Here is a 24,489-nt window from a genome sequence, read left to right as displayed (position 1 = left end):
GTCCTGGGATCGAGTCCCGCATCGGGCTCCCTGCTCCTTGGGAGCCTGCTTCTCCCTCTGCCTCTCTCTCTCTCTCTCTGTCTCTCATGAATAAATAAATAAAATCTTTAAAAAAAAAAAAAAAGAAAGAATAAAGTGTCATGTTCCTGCTTCTAGGAAAACGGAAGCAGAAATAAAATCCAAAAATGTCTGAGGGCGACCAAGAACTGTAGAGCTCGGCATTGATAAGACCAACCTTCTCCCCTCTTGCCAGCCTTTTGCAAGCAGAGCTTCCTGTGGGCCAAGGGGAGAAGTAGCCACGAAAAGAAAAGGCTGGGATGCTGAAGACCACACTTCAGTCTCTAACTCTCAAACTGTCACGACAGGGGCTGCTAAGAAGAGCCACAGAGCCTTGGCTTCAGCATGATTTTAGTCTGGCTTGTGCCTACACAAGCTTGGAATCGAATGACTTTAGGACCTACTCAATGCCTTTGAATATTGTGTCCATTATCCATTGTTTATTTTCTTTCCTGTGTCCTCTTCCTCTTGGCCCTGTATTCTGTCTTACATATTTACTTCCTCATTGGTGCTTCCATTGGCTATCCCATATTTAAGGTTGTATGGGGGAGCCCGGCTGGCTCAGTCAGTGGAGCGTGTGACTCTTGATCTCCGGGTTGTGAGTTCGAGCCCCATGTGGGGTGTAGAGAGGACCTAAAAATAAAATCTTGTTCAAAAAATAAAGTTCTATACATGGCCTTGAGCCATTTGGAGAAAAGCCGTCACATAAACCTAAACAACAAACAAGCAAAACCCAAATAGCAGATAACCTAGTTTAGCATGAGAGCCTGGGAGCTACAGCTAGCCCCTACTCTATATCGCTAGCCTATTCGGAGGTGATTGCAGTGAGCCGTGGGTGTGTATCTGTGCGTCTGTTTGTGCATGTGTGCACTGTGGCATATAGGTGTTACCTTCACTTAATTCCTTCACCATCAAAGTGAAGGCTCTGAAGTTCTTCCCATTTTGTTCTGTACACCAGTGAAAGACCTGTTGGTGCTAGGAATTGGTCCCTCTCCACCAAAGTCCTCAAAACGTAGTGTTCTTAAAATAAGTGCATCATGAAAACAATCAACTGTTCTCTCTCACCTTTCCTAGATTATAGGCGCAAAAGAAGCCATTCTGTTGCTCTCATTTTTAAGATTACTCATGTATTGATTTTGTAAAGTCATCTCTACACCCACTGTGGGGCTCGAACCCACAACCCTGAGATCAGGAGTCACATGCTCCAGCCGGGCACCCTTTGTTGCTCTCCTTTTTAGAATTATATTGCATACAGCAGGAATTGGGTGTTCAGGTGTTTGCTCCCACTGGTTGATATGCCACAGTCTATGCCCCCAACCCAGCAGAAGAGAGAGAAAAAGTCTCCTTACCCTCCTGTTCTGCAACATCCAATAGGTCTTGAAACAAGAACAAAACTCCTTGAGAACTAAGATAATTGCTTTGTGTATTCCTGCTTTCTGCCTTTCCCACTAAGCAGAGAAATTCTGAAAAGGCATCATGAACATTGGAAGACTTGTGTGATCAGAGGAAATAAAGGAGAATTCCTGGCGGGTGTGTGTGTGTATACAGTCCCTCAGGTGAAATGGGAGGTAAGATCACAGAGGAGGGAGAGGAGTTCCCTGCAGTGAAATTTGCCCCTGCAGATCTCAGGGAGTTTATTCTCTAATACCAGGCGCCTCACGTACGCCCCTGAGAGTCCCAGAGTCATCCTGAGAAAATGGGAGATGGATCTACTGAGTCATAATGGGCAGAAGTGGCTTTGTAGGACTGTCAAGGAGATACCAGCAACATTCTGGAGCTGACATCAGGATGCAGGCTCAGCCACATGACAAGGAGCAAGAGCAGCTGGGACTGAATCACAGAGGGGACTGAGGCATCATGCCACGAGGTCCAAGCGCTTGTATATATAGAACCGGGAAGCCGCAAAGTCACTAGGGAAGCATCAAACCCTATGGGAAGTGTGCTGATTGGAGGAGAGTCCGGTTGACCACACACACCGGGCTGAGAAAAAAGACTCAGGAGATGAATTGCAAAGGGATATAAAGAGCAGGAGAGGTGAGGGAGAGGCTAGCCATTAGGTGGTGGTCAAAGATGTTGGGGCTGGGCGGCCTGAAGGTTTGGCTGCCCTGTCGTCCAGGTTAAGGATGAGCCACACGGAATCCAGACGTGGTAGGTGGAGCCCGATAGAGCAGTGATTACTCAGGGGTCACTAAACTCGGGTGGGAAACTGACGGGTGAATACACAAAATGTGCTACATCCAGACAATGAAATATTATTTGGCCATAAAAAGGAACCGAGTACTGATCCGTGCTACAACTCGGATGAACCTTAAAAACATTATGCTAAGTCAATGATTCTATTTGTATGGAACATTCAGCATAAGTAAATCCACAGAGACAGAAAGCAGACTGTCGGTTGTCAGGGGCTGAGGGAGGCGGGGAGTGGGGAGTGAGTGCTAATGAGTACAAGCTCTCTTTCGGGAGTGATGCAAATGTCTTAAAACTAGATACAGGTGGTGATTCTACAACATCATAAATGTACGAAACGCCACCGAACTGTATACCTTAGAAGGGTTCATCTTATGTTATGTGAATTTCACCTCAATAACACACACATACACACACACACACAGATGGGTAGAGCCTACTGGGGAAGGAGACTGGCTGATTATTTTTCCTTTCTTCTCATTAAGTTGTAAAGTCCTCAGCAAGGGCAGGCACTGGATTCTACTTATCACTATGCCCCCACAGGGTCCAGTGTATAAGATGTGCTCCATCTTTGTTGAATGAACTTGAATTATCAGATGCTACATGTCAAGACAAGATGGCACTTTTTTTCTCCCTGACTTGCAGTTTTTGCACATGTATAAATTTAAGTAGTTTCTGTTACACTAACTTAAAGATCAACTTGATTCAGCAGTAAAATGGGGCTTACCTTCCAGATGGTATCAAACCATCCAGAAGAAGAATGAAAATTTTAGCCCGTGATCTAGATGTTTGACCTAACAGTCCTGAAAGGGGGTATGAGGAGGGTGTATGGGGATGTATTCACTAAATGGCTCACTCTTCATACAGGTATTTTCAGCGCCAATGCAGGCAAAGCCCATGGTTACCTGTTGTTAAGCCCAGTGTTAACTTACTCCCATGGGATCCTTTATGTTTCTCTTGCTCTCAGAAATGCTCTAACTGAGATTCTCTGTAGTTCCACAAAGGCAAAAGACGGAGGATCTTCCACTTTTGGCAACTGTAGGAAATCTTTGCCCATAGGATCCATGGTATCTCAGATGAAAGAGTGTACCTCACCTGAGCCTGAGTTTGCTAATTCCAAGATTTCTCAGCTAAATCCCAGAGCCAATGTTTATCTCAAGCCAAGACTGGCGGGGGGGGGGGGGGTGCCGGGAGGGTTGTGGTGGGGAGAGGTTAGAAGGACAAATGACAGGCTTATGTGGTATTCCCTCAGACTAGATCTGTGAAAATATTCTCTTCATTCATATTTCAATTGATCGGTTTCATAAGAGCAAACAATTGAATGGATGTGAAAGACAACCATATTTAGAGACCATATTTAGTGACTTGTTGAACTCTTGAAAAGTTGAGTGGTCTGACGACCCAGCTGTCATGGATATTGATCCATATTTTCCTTAGCATCAATATTTTCCTTTTAATCGGGTGTCTCCACTGACAGGTTTAGTTTCCTTTCAGGATCCTTGATTTTCATAAGTTTTCTTGACTAAAAGTAAAATACTTTGAAAAGAATACAAACCTAACCTATAAAGATAACAAGGTTACAACTGATTTGACAATGTGAAATGGCAACTACTACTTAAGACTGAACGAAATGAGAAATTCAATGAAAAGCTCTGGAAAGAGGTTTTACTATAGATGAGACAGGTAGTGTGAAGCTAATCTTTATAAATGGCACAAATAAAGCGCACACATGTCCTCAGGCTACAGAACTTCCTATGATTAAGTGTATATTCCTGAGTAATTTTTTTTTAAAAAATCTGGTTTGACACTATTCCCTAGACCCATCATCACATTAGGTCAGTAATTCAAGTGTAGGTTAATTATAACCTGAGGTTACTACCCAAGGAAGAGTCACTTCCTGGATTATAATACCCTTATACTGTCTACAAATAGGTTTGATTTCCTTCCTTCCTTCCTCCCTCCCTTCTTTCCTTCCTTCCTTCCCTCCCTCCCTGGATAGCACATATCAACAATAAAAGTGTTGTGTTTTTTTTAAGATTTATTTATTTATTTATTTGACAGAGAGATAGAGAGCACAAGTAGGCAGAGTGTCAGGCAGAGGGAAAGGGAGAAGCAGGCTCTCTGCTGAGCAGGGAGCCCGATGCGGGGCTCGATCCCAGGACCCTGGGATCATGACCTGAGCCGAAGGCAGCTGCTTAACCAACTGAGCCACCCAGGCGCCCCATCAATAGAAGTTGTTTTAAAACAATAGATTGTTCGGAAATATAAATACGGGTTTGAAATAATATCTTTTCTCTATACTATACCATTTGTGTTATTTTATTATTTTGTTTGATACCCTGAGATATTTAAAGCCAGCAAATTAAACAAAAAAAACTTCAGTTAACAGAATTATTGTAATGGTGCAAAAGTGCATTTGGCTAATTTTTAGACTCATTCAAATTTAGCAGGCTTTGGATTCCACCATTTGATAGGGGAGGACTCTCTTGGTTCTCGAGCAACATCCTTCATGAAAGCATACTGGGCATGAAGTAGCTTATATGCACCAAATTCAATTTAAAAAATCCCACTAATTCAAAAAATATAGGCCTGGGAAGAAATTCTTTTGAATAAACTAAAACTGGATCATCTAATTTTGTTTTTCTTGAAGAAAGGGTTCCAACATTTACCTTAAACAGTCACAACAATAAAGAAACCCATATTAACACTTGATATATAGTAGGTGCTCAAATACTTGTTAAATGAACATTAGCAAATAAATGTATCGCTAACTAACATTTCCTCTTTAAGAGCAGACCATGGTTAGGAGATATGCTGCTTAAAACAAATTAGTATTCGGGGAATTGTACATTTTTTACCATATTAGCATCCCAGTGGGTAAGTCACTGGGATGGTTTCTCTTGAAGCTTATGCAAGAACCACATATTTGACCTGGGGGCATTTTCTTTTTTAAGGATTATATTGTTTATACCTGTTTTACAGCATCTGCTTTTAATAAAGCCAAACACCAACTGCTTTTCTCTGACAATTTAAAAAAATATGTCATAACAGTTAAGCACATTTTCATGATTCTACTTAGAACCTGATGAGCTTTTAGGATAATAAATATATACTATTTCTCCAGAGTGGAGTGGATGCACGGGGCCATTAATCCCTGTAGCCTGATTCACATTTGCTGGAGGGAAGTCTATCTCCATGCAAGTTCAATGCCTCATCCCATTAGCACCTCATTCTCACTGTCCCAGGTCAGTAAAACAGCTTAGTTGGGAAACAAGCTGTTTTCAGGCATGTGTTTTGCCTTGCGTGGGGGAAGAGGAGAGGTCGGTGGGGGGAAGGGAGAAAGGGAGAAGGAAGAGAAGAAACATGAATTGAGCTTCTGGTATACGCCAGTCTGCTACGGACTCTACGTTTATGACCTCACCTAATCATGACAACAACCCTGTGAGAAGCCCTTCCTTACAGAAGAGGGCCTTGGGACTTTCTAGGTTGAGTGACCCACTCAACAAGGCCCCACACAGTAAGTAGCAGGACTGAGATGCAAACCCAAGTTCATCTGGCTCCAAAGCCTTCCTCTAGTCCATTACATTACATTGCTAATTCATTCCATTTAGCATCATGACTAATTATCCCATGCCCTGATGCTGGTTCCCACTAGACCTTAAGCTCCTCAAAGCAGGTAACTTCCTGTCTTCAGCCTCATATCCCTGGTACCTACCTTGGTGCCTAACCCATAGTATCTCAAAACATAAATGTATGAATGAATGAACAAATGAACCAGTAAGAGAAAAAACCCCACAGCCTGCCAGAGCTAGAAGGTTCTAATCCAACCATCTCACTTTTTAGATGGGGAAACCATGGCCCAGAGAGATTAAGTCACTTGCCCCAGGTTAAGTGACTCATTAGTAAAAGATTCAGAACTCGAGTTCAAGTATCTTCTATATTCTCCTCGACAGGATGCTGCCACTTGGACAAATAGCTTTGGAAGCCTGCTCATCAACTCCCCACGGTTTCCTAAGCATTTTACCCTCCTGATTTCGTTCCTTAATCCCAAACTCCTCCTTACACATGGGAAGCCATGGAGGTTAGGAGCGCCATTAGCCCACTAGATTGAGAGCTCCGGGAGGACAGGAAATTTTGCCTGTTTTGTTCACTTCAACGTGACTGGCGCTTAGAACGTGCTCAGTAAATATTTACTGAATAAAGGAATATATATTATTTCCTTTCCAGCGATGAGCAAATTCTTCACAGATGACAAATGTTAGCACAGATTATACTAACACTCAATGATCAACCATTTCAGCAATATTACTCAGTGAAATGGTACTCCTTTTCCCCTCCCATTCTTCTCTCCTCCACCTTCATCTATAAAATGGGGAAAAATAATTTACTTCTGAAGGTTGGTGTAAGGATAAAAAGAGTTAATACAGACAAGCACTTAGCACAGTGCTTCATACACAGTTAACTCTCACTAAACGATAGCTATTAGTGTATATATGATTTCTTCAAACCAATAAATAAATAAGGGTCCACATAACGGGGAAATGGAGAAGCCAAAGACAAAAAAGGGGGTGCTGTTTGATGCTCTACACCTGGTAAAATGTCCCTGAATACACAGTTTTCTACATGCTTCAAAGTTTGTAAATTCTCTAAGGGCTAGAGGTCATAGACAGCATCTGGCATGTCACAGATGCTCACATGTATGTTTTTTCTAGAATGTTTCTTGTGAAGTTAATGAAGGCAGAGAGAAGACATAACCAACCTTGAGATAGCCCTATGATTCTCAAACACTGCTATATTTAACATTCAAAAAAAAGATTACCTCTCCACGAGCTCCTGGCCATTCCAGCAAAGAGTGTTGTTTTCAGCCACGGGGCTATGGCTGCAGACGTAACCAGGCAAAGCACTGTAGAAGCTGATGAAAGATTTTAACTTCTGAATTAGTTCCCTGAAAGAAAAAGAAAGCATCTGTGCATAAGAGGCAAGTAAACCCAGTATGAGAAAAGTTTAATTTCCTTATCAGCATGACAGAAAGGCTCTGCCAGGCTGATTAGAGCCATAAATGATTTTAAAAGACATCCTTGGTTACAAGGCCACAATTTAGTTTTTTTTAAAAAATCAATAAAATGATATTAGGGGAAAATAAGTTGCTTGCCATATAAGGTGCTGCTCCTAGCTGAAGGATGATTTAATTCCAACATTCATTTTCTTACATGTTCGGCTTCCATTTTTTGTTCAGAATGCTGTTACCTACGTTCTCAAAGGTGCTGATTACAAGGCACACTGGAGCACTACATATCTTTTGGTTTCTGGGTGTAATTGAGTGCACTGATTGTAATTTACAATGCTATTACCCTAGAGATGGCCCCTTTCCATATAGGCTCGGGCTAATAGTTGCAGATCAGAATTACAGGGTGCTCAGAGCAGTGTACGCTCTATGAAATTCTCCTGACAATAGAGCCAGAGAAACTCACATCTGCTAGAGGAGGAAGGCTTCTTTGTTCTTTGTCTGTATATTGTGGTAACTATGGGAGGGGGTGGTGGTGGTGGTGGTGGGAGGCAGGAGAGAGTGGATCCTAGTATATTTTATTATTTATTTGCTTTGGCTTTTATGCTACATATAAGACAAATGTGTGTGGGGGGGTGGGAGAGAGAGAGAGAGAGAGCGAGCGAGAGTGAGAGAAGAGAGCAAGGACATTATATATGCAAACAGGTATAAACACACACACATAAATACCCAGCAAATTTTCTGGCCTATTATCTTGTTTCAGCTGTACATGGACACACAAAATAAGACGCAACAGACTGGAGAGAAGTGGCTATGCTTATAAAGAAATATTAAAATAGCTATACAATAGATGTCCGATGGTAAACACAAATGAAATACTCTTTATTTTTCTAAAGCAATGTTCCTGGTAGAAAGGAAGTTAAAGCGTTCTTCATAACCAAGTCTATCTTAAGGCTCTACTAAGTTTTTGGAGACTCTGCCCAGGGAATTTGCTGGCAGTAGGGTAATTATTCAATACTGTTTCCAGGCTAAGAATGGACTGGCCCAATATATAGGCCTCTGGAGAAGCCAGAGGCCTGAATCTCATTTGGACACTGGTGGGAGTCCTGAGCCCAGAAAAGCCTTCTGGGGGTTGTTTTCGGATCTGGCCAAAAGAGGAAGACTGGTAGAAATTATTTTCTTGCATTTTTCCACTTTATTACCATAAAACGATTCATTTCAACTGATGACTTAGAAGAGGGAGAGCACTTACAATACTCAGCACATCTTCACAAAGGCTCGGGTCACAGCAAAGCCAGGGTGATGGACAGAACAACTCAAGAAAGGTTATTGGGATATATATAACTCCCGATACCCCAACAGTTGCTTCCTGAGCTCCGTCAACCTCCAAAGTGAAGAGGCTCAATCCAGGGCTCGGAAAATAAAAGTCAACATTATAGTTTCTAACAGGAAAAAGATGGGTTCAATTAACACTAATAGGAGAGATGCTCTGTTTTACAAGGTAATAATACAGTTCCCAAGAGTGGAAACTGAGAGAGTAAAGGCTGAGGCTGAGTAATCCCCCACCTCCATGAGGAAATGGAATATGGCCATTAGTCTATGGGAGGCGACGGCCTGCTCTTTAATGGAAGAGTTTCCCTTAGGCGTCCTCCTACCTCTGAACTCTCTCTAAGATAGCACATGGTAAGAAAAATTGAACTCATGGCAAAGTTTTCCAATTTGACTTGCCTAGAAGTTAAAAGAGACAAAAAAACAAAAACAACAACAAAAAAACACTCTGAACTTCTCCTAGCCCCTGAACTGTTGCAGTTTTCTGGGCTGATCATAAAGATCACTGGCAAGTTGGAGAAGATTCAGAGAGGGTCCGTCTAAATGTCAAGGGGATGAGGGGCTGCCGTAAACACAAGACCTCCCACTTCAGTATGGAAGGATATTACTTGGTGGGGTCAAGATAAACGTCTAAGAAAACCACAGAGAATGTGAATACTGTGAACACAATCTGGGTCATCAAATTCTAGGACTCAGGGGAATCTCTTTGAAACTTGAGCAAGGTAACTTGGAGACATAGAAGGCCATCCCATGTCATAGAGTACTCATTACCACCACAGGACATACAGGATGGACCTAGGAAGAGATTGTGCTTGAAAAACTCGCTTCTGGATTAATTGTTTTGAATTCAAAACGGTTTCATTTAGCAACCATGCTATAATGATGGTTGGAGTCTCAGAACAGCCCCTGAAAACCTGTTAGGAGTAGTAGGTAAGAGCACTGATTTTGGAGTCTGACCCACGTAAGTGTCAAAGGCCAGCTACTCCCTCATTTACTTGGCGGCATAACCTTAGGCAAATTCTATACTTCTCTGGGCCTTAGTTTCCCTGACTGTAAAATGAAGCTAATGATAGGTCGCTACGATGATTGAGGCAATGCACATAAAGTGTTTAGCATAGTCTCTGGCACAAAGTAATCCCCCCATAACATTAGTCATGGTCAATATTACCATTATTATAAGCCAGTAGAATACGGATAGTTAATGAAATATACATTATGTTTCAGATAGTATGCAAGATAATTAAGGTTTTCTTTCAAGTTCCAGGTAACTATTTTCTATGTGCAAGATGGACGTTGTTTCATTGTTTGAGGTGAGTATTCATTGTTTGAGGTGAGTATTAATAAGCATAATCGTGTTCTCTCCCCACATATTCTTCCTGGTATTTTTTTTTTTTTCAAAGACTAGCTAGGTACTGGGCTGGGTAACCCCCTGGGCTAATCTGGTAGAGAGTTTGAATGGTCTTTGCCTGATAAGATGGTGGTGGCCTTCAAAGGGATTTGTGTGTAAGAATCAGATGTGGAGGGCCAAGATGAAGTCCAGTTAAATGTCAATTAGTCATCAGGGAAATGCAAATCAAAACCAGAGTGAAATACCACTTCATCCCCACGAGGATGACTATAATAAAAAAGTCCAAAAAATAAAATAAAATAAAAAAGACAGACAACAATAAAGTGTTGCAAAAGATGTGGAGAAAGTGGAACCTCCACATTGTTGGTGGGAATGCAAAATGGTGCAGCTGCTGCGGAAAACAGTTTGGTGGCTCCTTACAAAGTCAAGTATAGAAGTTACCATATGGCCCAGCAATTCCTCTCCTAGGTATATACCCCAAAGAACCACAAATGAGTGCTCTAAGAAGTACGTGTAAATGCACGCTCATGGCAGAGCTATTAACAATAGCCAAAAGGTGGAACAACACAGATGTCCATCAACTGATGAAGGGATAAACAAATACACAGTCCATACAACGGAATATTATTTGGCCTTAAATAGGAATAGAATATTCGCACACGTTGCAACATGGGTGAACCCTGAAAACATTATGCTAAGTGAAAGAAGCCAATCATGGAAGACCACATATTATATGATTCCATTTATGTGAAATGTCCAGGATAGGCAAATCTATAGAGACAGAAAGTAGATTAGTGGTTGCTTAGGGCTGGGGGGAGGGGGGAGCGGGCAGAGAGGAGGCCTGAGGAATGATAGCTAAAGGACATGGGACTTCTTCTTGAGGTGATGAAAATGTTCTAAAATTGATGGTGGTGATGATTGTGCAACTCTGTGACTATACTAAAAACACCTGAATTATATACTTTATATAGATGAATGGTATGTTATACCAGCTTTATTGAGATATAACCCCCCAAAATGGTAGAGAATGGGTGAGATACGTCTCAGAGGAAGAGAGGCTTGTCTACTAGGAGGAGGGCTGTCCCTTGGAGCAATGGAAGGAGATAGTCAAGGGGGCCAGATGTGGCTCGACGTGAACTAAAACCATGGGCGAGGAGTGAGAAAAGAAATTTCCAAGAGCTGCAAACAATGATTAAAATCTATTTCCTCCTTTATCCTTTAAAATAAGGTCTGTTGGTTTTCTTTCTCCTTGCAAAAGAAATATATGCTCACTATGGAGAATTTAGAAAATACAGAAAGGTAGACGGGGAAAAAAAGAACCCTATTCATAGTCCTACCAACCAGAGATAATCACTGTGAATATTTGGATAAATTTCCTTCTCGACTTGGCTCTCCAGTAGGCTTTTATGTTTAGTCCTCTAAAACCTATCCTTCTTTTTTTTTTTTTTTTTTTGGTTTTTTTTTTTTTATTTATGAGAGACAGAGAGAGAGAGAGAGAAGCAGGCTCCCAAGGAGCAGGGAGCCCGATGCGGGACTCGATCCCAGGACCCTGGGATCATGACCTGAGCCGAAGGCAGACGCTTAACCATCCGAGCCACCCAGGCGCCCAAAACCTATCCTTCTTGATAGGCAAGTTCACGGAGTTCTTTTTGGTTCCCCGAGTACATTATTCGCGTTAGAATCCACAGTGTGTTTGATGAGAAAAGCACCCGAGAATAACGAAGCGAATACAGGTTCTCAAAGAACTCTCGGGGCCTCTGGGGGTGAGGCAGTCCCCACGTTCAGGAGAAGAGAGAGCAGGGCTCTCGGCAAACTGGTGCTACGGGGCCGACCATTCCTTCACGCAAAACCTTCCACAGACGGTGGGAGGGAAACTAGACCTCGGTCTCCCAAGAGAAAGTTGGGTTTTTGAAAACAAATCCAGACGCATTATTTTGCAGGCTAGAAGAAAGCCTTTCAAAACTGCTGGAGAGTTAATGAGCTTTTCAAAAGAGAGCGACAACAGGTGCTAATGTCCTCTGACACCACAGCCCTGACAGCCGTGGAGTGTGACAGGCGCAGTTTACCTCCTACCGAGTTTACTGGGCCGCTCTCATTTCCCCTCTTCTTGGTCGCTCACTCCTCAACTCCTTCTGGCCTGGGAATGGAGGGTCTTTTGCTTTTATCTTTCCTTAAATAAAGCCTCCTATCCCTCTGCTTATAATCTTAAAAGGAGGCAAGGTGAATATTTCCATTTCTCTCTTTAAAGAAAGATACCTGAAACGAAATTAGGTGACATATTAATTACCCATGTAGGACTCAGTCCAGATTTCTCTTCTTTGTGCTAGTAGCCCAAGACAGGCAACAAAAGAATCTCCACCCATGAACTAAGGCAGTCTGCTCAACGGAATTGTCTCTAGGGGAGAAAAAAAAAAAAAGAAAAAAAAGATAGACCGTTTGGACAATTAGTTGCCCGGGATGGGAAAAACAATTTGATTGAAGGGAATGTTCTTTGATTCCAATTCCACTTTATTCTAACACGCGCATGCCAAACATACCACTTGACATATAAATAGTAGAGCCTAGGGCTCTCACTTAGGTCAAACTCAACACTTGCTTACAGCAGTGTGCTCCGGGGGAAAAAAAAAAGTCTCCTCATAGAGCTTTCTATTCAATGTGTTAAATGTGGAACTAAAGGACAGGGCCCCTTTGCATGCACGAGCCATTTTGAAATATTGCGGCTGGGTGCACGTGATCTCCCCTGGAGGGCTCCCACCGTCCTCAAGAGGGGCGTCCCCTTCTCGGGTCGTGGGGGAGGGGAGTCCCTTGGCTTTCTTGCAGCGATTTGCTTGGGCAGGCATCAAAGCAGTACTAATTGGAAAGCACTACAAGTAAAAACAGCCTTTCATCCCCAACTGCAGATCCTGAACTTTTCTCCTTTATCATTCAGGTTCTTTCTTTCTTAATATAAAGTAATAGGAGCTCATTATTTAAAAAAAAAAAAATAATAATGGAAAACCCAGAAAGGCGAACAAACTAAAATAATTATAAAGGGAATGACGCCGGATCAGGTTTAATTCTGCGGCAGAGAAACGTTCACTGTCTGACCTGAAACTCTCATTTTCTGCCATTCCAAAGATTAGCCCGTACTTTTTTCTCGTGCAGTTCCCTTTGCCTGGAACACCCTCTCTTCCCTCCTCCAACTGTTGAGTTTCTCATCTCCCGCCAAGGCCCGGCTCCAGAGTCACCTTCTCCAAGAAGCCTTTCTTGACTTCTGCAAGGGAGCCGCTGCCTTCTCCAGCCGTGGTACCAGCACCCTTTTGGACACAGCTCTGCGATGACACTTGCCGCCGGTGTTTGAAAATTATTTATTTGTGTGTCTTCCCCCTAACTAGGCTAGGAGCGCCTCCTATTCATCAGAGCCTAATCCGTACACAATGCTTAGCGTATAGATGGTGTTGACAAATGGTGAAAGAAGTAGCGTTCTATTTAGGGCAGAATGACTTGTACCAGACTCATACTCGTTGATTCACTCAGGACATACCTTGTTGTTTTGTTCGGAGGGTGGAAGGCACCACTGAGCTTACAAAGCTGCCTAGCCCAACCAGACCAGCAGTCTGAGAGGGAGAGGGAGTGAGCATTGATTTGGGACCAGGGAGCTGAGATCGGCTTTTGTTCTTTTCTTTCTAGGTCATTTACTAGCGTCGCCTAATCCATCGCCCCTTTAGACCAAGTCAGAGGGGGAGGGGAGGAGGGACAGCGCAGGAAGGGGAAGGGTGGGGTTACAGAGATGCAGGCGGAGGGACTGTGCCACTTTGTCACACGTTAGCAGTTGGGCCACGATGGACTATTCGACTGAAATGCGGGGCTTAGAGAAAGGACAGAGAGTGCTCACGCAGTCCACCAAACTTTGAGGGGGCGGGTACGCAAATGACAAGGTAGACAGCATCATGTGGGAAGCGGTGAAGGAGACATTCAGGAGGCCAAAGGAGGGAGAGGCTGCTCCTGAGAAGGGCTGAAGATATTAGGGCTGGCAAGGGCTACGGAAATCACATTGCTTCTATTCGGGTTGCTTACTTGTGCATCTTGTCTTGCCCTGTTTTAAATCCAATGACAGATATTTTCAATATTTCTACCTTAACGGAACACTGAATCCCATATGCAGGCCACCAGTTGAGTATTAAATCGCCTTTAAATTGGACTAAGCTATTTCTAAGATTAGTTGTGTGTTGCAAACTACCCAGTTGGGGGCAGACAAAACAAACAGATGACTTCTGAATGCTACCAAAGGAATACTGCATTTCTTTGTGTGTTGTTATTTTAATAAGGCAAAGGGCTTTTCAACTCATAATCAGATTCAGACAGCTTGCTCCCAACCTCCACAGACGGAAAGCTACAATAGGGTTCCTTTCCAATTATCATATTTTTACCCACGGAGGATGGAGCTTGGGCATGGGTGTGAGGGGTGCTGGAGGCACATGTATTTTTCTGGACAGTGTGAAGTGCTGTGCAGGACATACCGAGAAATTTATAGAGGTACTGACACTCTGCCAAAGCAAGTCCTGCTAATAATATCAGACTGGAGGGGCCGGGGCATGGAGCAAGAGATCATCTTAATCCCCGAGTCTCCCCTCTCCCTAAGAGGGTTTACAATGCCTATTGGAGGGAGTTAAATGAAATCAGACACTCTCCTGTTGTTTTGCTTTCTGATTCTGCAAGGGAATTCAGGAGGAAAGGCTCCGGACTCGGACTCTAACGCTCCAGTTTGCAAGAGATGGGAAGCATCATGGGGCGGGCTCGTGTTCCCAACACCCAAAGACCACCACTTACTCAAGCCAACAGGCTACGTAGTTTTTCTTACTACCTTTTCTTTCCTTTTGGGCTTAGCAACAAGTTCAGAAACTCATCTAGACCAAGTGCCAAATCCGGGTGCCCAGCCAAGAACCCGTTCATCAATTTCTTTTTTCCCTGGGGGAATCGACATCACAGAGCCCTCCCCGGGGAAGGCAATAAGGCATGGGTCCCACAAGAGCCCCAGACAGAGGCCATGGCAGCAGGGCCTGGATAAAGTAGGGCCTCCTACTTACTTATAAATGGGTCGTCTCAAAATGGGACTGGGCTGGTGTGTTTCATCTGAACAAACTCTACCTGTGATTCTGTGACCAATTCATATACCACCTCCTCCGTGAAGGCCCGCTCTAACATCCTGGGCAGAGGCTCTCACTTTTCCTGTAGGCCGCCTCTAGGGATAGACTCTGGATGCTCTTTTGCACTTATAAAACCGTGTTGGAATTATTTGCATTTAAGTCTATTTCCACGTTAGGCTGCTTTGGAGAGCTGAGATTGTGTCTTGATTTTTGATGCTCAGCACACATTCTGGCACATAATAGGTATTTCCTAAATGTCTGCCGAGCTGACTAAAGCAATATATATGAAAATACATATTATTGTACAATATTATATAAATATATTACATTATATTACATTTATAACATATAAATGTCATTTATAATTTAAAATTCCATTTATTAATTTAATTTTATTTTAACAAAATTGTTTAAGATTTTATTTTTAAGTAATTTCTACACCCAGTGTGGGGCTCAAGCTCACAACCCTGGGATCGAGAGTTGCATGCTCCACTGACTGAGCCAGCCAGGTGCCCCTCTTATTAATTTTAAACTAATAATTATGTAGTATAATATAATACAACACATTTACATTGTATTTTATTTTTGTATGTTATTTATAAATAATATAATTATAAATATATAATTTATATTTATATATAATTTTAAACTGATATTAATATATTAGTAATTAATCATATAATATATCGACTCATTATTAATATAACATTAATATGTGATATATTATATATTATAATAATACAATATAAATATAAATCATTCACTTCAGTCCAATATGCAAGGGGTTTCCCTTAGTTAAAGATCAATGACAGGTTAATTTCTCAGGTGGTTTGGGCAAAGTGTGAAAGCAATGGAAAACAACAGACAAAGCAAAGTCAGGGGTTAAAGAAGGTCTGGAAAAATGACCAAATTTTGTCTTCCCAGAATGACAAAAACTTCCCAAAGATCCCCTATACTATAGGGAAATGGGTCTCAAATATTTGGTGCCAGGACCCCTGTGGCAGTTTGTAAATATGTCCACAAATTCTTTGATACTCCTTCCTTCAAGAAGTGGAATTTAATTTCCCTCCCCTTGAGTGTGGACTAGAAGTGGGAACTCACTTCCAAAAAATTGATGTCAGAATTGACAGTGTCACTTCCCAGACTAGGTCAGAAAAGACATCACAGCTTGCTCCTTGCTCTCTTCCATGGATCGCGTTTTACTGGGGAAGCCAGCAGCCATGCTGTGGGGACACTCACGAGGTCCATGTGGTGAGGGACCGAGGCCTCCTTTCAACAACCAGCACTAACTTGCTAAGTGAGCCACTTTAGATCTACACTTCGTATGACTACAGCCCCAGAAACTGACCGAAATTTCTTTAGAGACTGACAACCACCCAGCTAAGCTGTTCTCAAATTCCTGACAGAAACTGTGAGATAATGTTGGTTGTTCTAAATCACTATGTTTTGGGGTAATTTGTTATGTAGCAGTGGATAACTAATATAACTCCTTTATACTCTTAAAAATGAGTGGGGCCCCAAAGAGATTTGTTTGTACGATATATATCTTTTGATACTTTCAGTTTTAGAAATTAAAACTCAGGGAAAAAATATTTATTTATTAATTTTAAACTAACAATGAGCCATTACGTGTTAACATAAATACTATTTTTATGAAAAAAAATAGTGAGAAAGTGATATTGGTTTTGCCTTTTTAGAAAATATCTTTAGCCTGGCTTAATAGGAGACAGCTGAATTCTCCCATTGGCTTCTGCATTCAATCTGTTGCAATGTGTTGTTTTGGTTGAAGTATATAAACAAAACCCAGGTTCACATGGATACGTAGTTAGCAAAAGGAGCATCTCACAGACTCCCTGAAAAGGGTCTCTGGGACTTCCTGGGTCCTTGAGTCACACTCTAAAACAGTTGCTACAGGGAAACTAGAAATCCATTCGGTGGGAAGTCAACAAAAGAGAAGAAAATGGGACTTCCTGAAATGCTTCTTTGGAGGATTATCTCTCAAGCACCCTTACCGCCTTCTCTCACTCCAAACTGGATCATATATGACTCAGAGTTATCACTTGAAAAGTAAGTGGATATGAATGGCATAATTTAGCCTACATCTGAGATGTTGCTGATTTCATCTCTTAATTTTCCATCTGTAGGCCAGTCTCTCCCAATTCCCTCAAAGTCATCAGGAAGCAGAGCTCATGTCTGGCTATTCTTGAGCCAGTGGCAGGCTTGGGGACATGTGCAGTCCTTTTGGGAAGGCACCTCTCCTAGATTTGTGTTGGGATTCCCATCCAATGTCTACCCCTTATTTGTAACCATGAAGCTAGAACAAGGGAAGAGGTCATCTGGATGAGGGGAGGAGGAATGAAGAGAATCAGACACAAACTTCAATTTAGTCCCCTGACTGCTGTCTTAAGAAACAGAAACTGAATCCTTCCTTTTATATACTTAGAAGAGTGTATAGAATGTGCAGTACGTGTACACACATGAGTGTGTCTTGCCAGTTTCTCTCTGGTGAACTTGACCTGGACTGTTAATAATGGGAAAGCCACAAGCGAAGCCATAAAACTGTGAGACCAGATCACAAGCAGAAAACGTTTTGTTTAATCAATAAATATCTTGAATAGAGAAGTCCATTCCACCTTGTTTTGCTCTGCTGGATATCTACATAGGGTAACTTTACATTTAAATATGGCTTAGATATGATACGATACCTTTCTTCTTTAGCATTGACAAATGGTAGAATTTAATCAAACTCTACTCAAAAGAACAAAATAGTGCGTGTTTAAGAAGCTTCACTCCAAAGATTTTTGACCTTACAACACAATTGCTAATTGTACGCTGAAATAGAGAAAAAAAACCCTCTCACCTCCTTCGGCTGGATAAGGTTTCTTCATGTTCTACATGAGCAACTTTTAATACCTTCTTGTCAATAAACAGATCTTCAGGATAATAAGCAGATCTATATTGGCGTTGTTGAGACTGGGCGCATAACTTGCCAATCTGAAAAAGAAATGCAATATAATTATATGATACTTTCACAGATATGACAGTAGAAACAAATTCTGAAATGCACTTCAATGTCTTCCCCCAATTTCTTTTTAAAGAGCAGAACGAAGCTATTACTGGAGTCGAAAAAGGTGATAGGCTTCTAAGGCAAAGAGCCATCTGTGAAAAAGAAGGCTGAAGACTGGTGGGGGGCGGGGGGGCGGGGGGGACTCTGAGCACAGCCTATTCAAAGGTTTCCTAAGATGAAAAATGCTTTTCCTCTATAGTGAACTGCACATTTGAGAGGACTCTCTACACAAGACTTAGGCTATTGATACCTGTCAATGGCCCTTGGTATTTATACGAATGAAGAAGTTCGCAAATGGGAATTACAAAGTTTAGAAAGAACCCGTGTGGGAGGTGAGGGGGTGTGAGAGATGCGGAGAGTAGCCTGTTAATAGAGCAGCCTTCCATGCAGAGAGTTCTGTCAGAAGACCCAGGGTAGAGCATTCTGAAAAATGCCAATGTAGTTGCTCATCTGGCTTTTGTAAAAATGCCCAAGGGAAGGAAGAAGGCAAGCCAACGAATCAATCGCCAGTGTGGTCAGCTCTGAATCACATTATCATTGAATAAGGCCAGGGCCGAGAGTACTAAAGGACACAGGTGCTCAAGAAAGCCTATCTCCTCTCCTCCCTCGCTCTTTCCCTCCCTCCGCCCTTCCTTCCTCTTCCGTTCCTTCCTTCGTTTCTCTGTCCGTTCACTTGTTCATTCAAAAGTACTTGTTGGATGCCTCCCTCGAAAGCTTAGTTCTCTGACACTCATGTGGCAATGATTAAAAGATGGCATCAGCTTTCTTATCTCAATTCTAAATGACGTGGTTCAATTATTTGTAGGTTTCTATTTTTGCATTTTCAGACAAAAGCCTAAAATGAACTTCTATATAAAGAAGTATGTATTAACACGTCTCCCTTATGCCAGACACTAAGCTAAATGGCATCACTCCCATTTTAGAGGTGAAGAAACTGAGGTTTGGGGAGGTTAAGTTACTTGCTTGTGGCAAATATGCAGTGGATTCATTGTCTGACTTCAAAGCTTACACAATATCACCTCCCTAGAAGATGATGCTTAGTTTCCAGTTGCTTATACTCTCTCTCTCTCTCTCTCTCTCTTTTTTTTTTTTAAAGGAACTCCCAGTCCTCAAAAACATAGCCAACATAGCCAAGGTGAATATATAGATTGTATACTTTAGGAAAAATATTAGAAATACCTGGTGAAGACAGAGGTTATATCTTTGGTACTTCTGTACCTCCACGGAATTCAGACTGAATTTTGCATGCTGTTAGGCACTCAGTAAAGGCAAATTAATTAAAATGCATGGAAGGAAACTCCTAATATCAGGCCTGGCACACCATTTTACTGACAGGCCATGGGCTGCGTGTGGTCATCCATTTCTGGATTTCTCAAGATGGCCCCCAAAACATTTACGAAGCTATCTATGTCTTTCTAAAAGCAAAAATGGCATTTGGCTTGTATAGCTTTGGAAAGTTTTCCATATATAAATCAATTCTTGAATTAGAAAAAAAAGAATCTTAAGTCAGTAGTGGCATCATATCCACTGATGAAAGACAGCGCCTATAGTCTGATATTCAGACCAGCTATTCTCAGTAGTAGATCTTAACGGGAAGGAAATGAGAGGTGCAGACATTTTGAAATATTCCGCTTGCCTGTGGAATGTAGGATATTGAATTTTGCAGATGTGTTTATGAAATGCTATTTGACTTAGGCAGATATTAACTTCAAATGAAGAATCTGTATTCTCTGAGTTTACCCGAATTGACGGTGCTTTAGGCGAGGGGGCTGCCTGGCTGGACTGGGGAGTTTGGTTCCAATCACTTCCAAAGTTTACAAGGCAGATACAAGTAACTGAGGGCAGACCGTGCATCCTAAAATTATGTTCATAGACATATACATGTTTACTTTGTCACACAGCCGGGGAACATTCGTGGACCCAAACCTTGATCTCCACTCCATAAATCTCTATTTATTACTCCGTGAACATACATCAGTGTGAGAATCTATTTCACCAGGATCAAAGTATTCTTGGCACATTCAGGAGCACGAGACACATTCTCTTGACCGACACCTGTTCCAAAGCCAGCACCAAAATCAAAATCGTTCACACATCTTTCATAGTAGCTTGTCTACTCACAAACCACAGCTGTGAAACCTGCCTCCCCATTGAAAGTCTGCCCTTTGTATCCGTGAATACCAATTGGGCCACAGCAAGACTTTAAAGTTTCTAACCCCCCACCTTATTGGAAAGGGGGTGCAGCTGAGGCAAAAGTAGGAAGGTTAAGAACAAATGAGAATGTAGCCAGTGTGACTTTTCTTCCCAAGCCACCCAATGTGGCATTATCGGGCAGACTCCCCAAGTCTCCGTGTGGGGTAAGGGGCAAACAATGGTGTCCTGCCCATGCCCCCAACCCACCCCCATCTGAAATCTGCCACATCTTATCAGATGGGCTGTATTTTCTTCCACAAATCTACCATGAAGCAAATTCATCTCATATACAAAGCATTTGTCAAATGTAGGCCCTCCCCCCTTGGGGCTCTTCTCTCCACATCTTTTACCTCCACACTGTCTGAGCTGCAGGTGAAGATTATGAGCTCATTTTGAGAGGTGGCCACAAAAAGAAAACATAATTTACAAAGAAACGCAGTATTCACATTAAAGAGGTCCTTTCAGCATGACACTCGGGCAACATCAGGCGACGCCTGGAGGCCTGGGTCTCACTCTAGAGCCGCACTTGCTGAAGAAGCACCAGCCTCTCGAGTGGCATTTTAGAACTCCGAGTACTGCCCAAGAGTTTGGGGCTCTTAAACAACAAGTGCAATCCACTTTCCTCCCACTAACTAATGTACCTGGTCAAGGGTGCCGCTATCTTGAAATTTAGTTAGCGTGAGTGGATTTATTAGACAGGCGAGTGTCTCTATCAGTAGGCCTGGAATAGAAAACCCTTTCATTTCCCACAAACTGTGATTCCTAATGGTGCATTTATTCATGTGCCAGAACCTATGGCAGGGAAAGCAATGGTGCTCTGAGGTGTTACAAGACTTGAAACCTAAGGAGGCAGGGCCTCGGGGTGCCTGGGGGGTGGGTGCAGTCGGTTGGGCACCTGACTCTTGGTTTTGGCTAAGGTCACGATCTCAGGGTCATGGGATCGAGCCCCACATCAGGCTCTGTTCTCAGTGGTGGAGTCTGCTTGGGATTTTCTCTCCTCTCCCTCTGCCCTTCCCTACGGTGTGCTTTCTCTCTCTCAAATAAATAAATAAATCTTAAAAAAAAAAAAAAAAAAGAAGGCAGGGCTTCTGACCATACCCAAGGTCAGAAGGTCATCCTAGCAACCCTAGGACCATTCTTTTCTAAGCAGGGTCCCGAGCACTGGCTTTGTACATGCATGAGGAGACTACCACGAGGGCAGCCATGTATGGTGAAAAGCCCAGTAGACTGGGCCTCAAGAGACCTGGCCTACAACCCCATTTCTACCTGCCACCCATAACAAGCCTTCCTTTTGACCTGGTCCCACAGTTTCACTCCACCTGTCACTCGGGTCTCATGCAAAAAAGGAAGATATGATATGTGAAGTGCCATATTTGATTCTGAACTCCTCTGAAAAAAAAAAGGTGAAAATGACTTTTTTAAAAAAAAGATTTTATTTATTTGAGAGTGAGAGAAAGAGCGGGGAGAGGAGCAGAGGGAAAGGGACAAGCAGACTCCCCACTGAGCATAGAGCCCCACTCTGGGCTTGATCCTACAACCCTGAGATCATGACCTGAGCTAAAATAAAGAGCCAATACTCAACCGACTGAGCCACCCAGGTGCCCCTGAAAATGACTTTTCTTTTTTTTTTTTTTAAAGATTTTATTTATTTATTCATGAGAGACACAGAGAGAGAGAGGCAGAGGGAGAAGCAGGCTCCCAAGGAGCAGGGAGCCCGATGCGGGACTTGATCCCAGGACCCTGGCTGGGATCATGACCTGAGCTAAAGGCAGACGCTTAACCATCTGAGCCACCCAGGCACCCGAAAATGACTTTTCAAGTAGAATATGTTACCAAAGATTTTGAAACCATGCAAAGCATTGGGTTTGAGGCAGTTCACACAGGCACCCCATAACTGACATGTCAAGAAATGCAGATACCCCATTGGTTAAAATATAACTATACTGATTCTCAGGCCCCATTTGCTGTTGGTTCTGGAAACTCTCAGGTGACCAAAAAACTCAGACTTGATCTCTCCCTCTGAGTGACTGAGCAGAGAAAGTCTATGTTGTAAGTTTCTCAATAATACCAATACCTCGCATTTGTAACATAATAGCTGATTCCAGCCTCGTGCCTTACTAATAACTTCTCCATCCATTCTCCGTTCTTGATGATGAGTTCTACAACCCTCTGAGGCATACGGACCTGGTATTGTTGACCCCATTTTAGAGATAAGGAACCTGAGGCTCACAATGGCTAAGGAACTGAAGCAAAGTCATAATGGTAGTAGAGGGCAGAGCTAGGACTTGAACCCACATCCGCTTAACTCCAAAACCTAAGTTTATTTTTTAAAGATTTTATTTTTAAATAATCTCTACACACAACGTGGGGCTCTAACTTACAACCCTGAGATCAAGAGTCACCCGCTCCACGACCTGAGCCTGCCAGGTGCCCTGAGTTTTTGGTTTTGATTTTTCCCCCTATGGCATTGATTTCTTGACAGAAATCAAGACAACAGGCTCTGGGCTTCCCAGTATTGAGTGTGGCCCAGCTTTGTAGTCCTGTGGACATCCCGTCCATAACTGGAGGAGAGTAATTATTACGAAGGATTTAAAAACATACTTTAAAGGAGGGCTAGTTATTAAAGATAAGCCAAAAACGGACATCCAGTTTTAACCGAAGTTTCAGGCAGTGTTTCTAGTGGGGTGATTTAAACTCTTTGGCCTGCCAGGTAAGAGTGAATTAGTAATCATCCTAAAGCACTGGATGTCCGGGTCTGTGGGCGAGGTGGCTTGCTGCAGGCTGTCCCTGGACCTTGACTGACTGCTGAAGCCAGATTCTTGAATTGGCTACAAAATCTGTAATTCCTACGATTTAACCCAGGTCTAGTCTGATGTCTGGCCCGACTATATTCTTTATAGTTTCCCCCAACTGGAGATTCCTGGTTGATCCTAGGGCTACAAAAAATACAACAGGTTTAAGCCTTTAGCTCCAACAGCCTAAAAGATGAGAAAATTGGGGAAGAGATGCAAATACATTAAAGAGTATCTCTGACTCTCTCCCACTCTTAACTAGCCCTACAGATCTGTTTTTGTGCTTGGTTTTAAAAAAACAGATTAAAAAAATAAAAACAGATGAAGGAAAGGCTTTACATTTTTTCTTTTTTTCAGGAAGTAAACTCTATGCCCAATGTGGGGCTTGAATTCACAACCCTAAGATCAAGAGTTGCAGGTTCTACTGACTGAGCCAACCAGGCACACCAATGTTTTCCTTCTCAAGAAATAAGTAAGAGGTGTGTGTGTGTGTGTGTGTGTGTGTGTGTGTGTGTGTGTGTTTTAACTTACATGGCCCATAACAAGAGGAGGAAGGGGAGGGAGAAACAGAAACAGAAAGAGAGAAGTTCCCATTAGTGAGCCCGTAGAAGAGCCACAGACACCCCCTACTGCCTGGGAAACTCGACAGCCTTTGAGGAAGAAGACGGAGGTCTCACAGAATGGTACTCGGTGATCAGCACATCTCCTTCCCTCTCAAGAGCTGTTCCCGAGGTCGCCAAGACTTGAGGGGCTCTAGAGGATCTCTGCAGTTTTATTTAATTACGGAATAACTTTTCTGCTAGAATCCAGTTGATTACCGTGGCCCCAAAGAGTGCTTTTCTGAGAACGGTTGCTAAATAATTGGTGTAAATTTAGTTTGGGGTCATCAGTGGATTCATCAGAACCCTGAAGAATTAAACATGAAACTTCCCCTATGGTTATGCAATTTAAATACCAACTCTGATCCCGTGGTCCGCTCTGGAGGAGTATTACCTGTGGCATTTATTTTAGGATACCTTGGGGGCTTGGGGATAGGGTGGGATGGGAATCCTGTAGGTTTCCAGCGGAAATAAAATAATGAACTTCAGTTCATTCTGTTGAATTGTCTATTACACTGTTGTTCAGTTTCATTTAATTAAATCTTAAAAGTTTTAAAACAAAACATACATCGAAATTATGTGATCTACAACATAAACTTTTTAATAGTGGTAACCATGCTCATTTAACAATTCTACAGGTATAATAAAAATGCTAATATATGTTAATGTTTAGTCTGTGGTTAATGTTTTGTCTTGTTAATTTCCCCAGGGCTTTTATTACTGATTTAAATCTGCCACACTACTCAACTGATTGCACTGCTTCCACGAACTGCATGAAAGTAGCTC

The 24,489-nt window shown here is 42.4% G+C and overlaps 1 protein-coding gene across 3 annotated transcripts in view; it reads right to left on the bottom strand.

The window, feature by feature from the left end:
• GPC3 (glypican 3) overlaps positions 1-24,489 on the bottom strand; it is a 407,184-nt gene that overhangs the window by 118,505 nt on the left and 264,190 nt on the right. For all 3 annotated transcript variants that reach the window (XM_021684303.1, XM_044911673.1, XM_044911674.1), the window contains 2 exons: positions 17,913-18,046; positions 7,064-7,189 (listed from right to left, as the gene is read on the bottom strand). In XM_021684303.1, the coding sequence (XP_021539978.1) occupies positions 7,064-7,189; positions 17,913-18,046 (260 nt within the window). The remainder of the gene's footprint in view (positions 1-7,063; positions 7,190-17,912; positions 18,047-24,489) is intronic.

Source organism: Neomonachus schauinslandi, chromosome X, assembly GCF_002201575.2.
Source record: "Neomonachus schauinslandi chromosome X, ASM220157v2, whole genome shotgun sequence".
NCBI classification, from domain to species: Eukaryota; Metazoa; Chordata; class Mammalia; order Carnivora; family Phocidae; genus Neomonachus; species Neomonachus schauinslandi.
The sequence above is the reverse complement of the archived record's forward strand: the minus strand, read 5'-3'. Positions and strand labels throughout refer to the sequence as shown.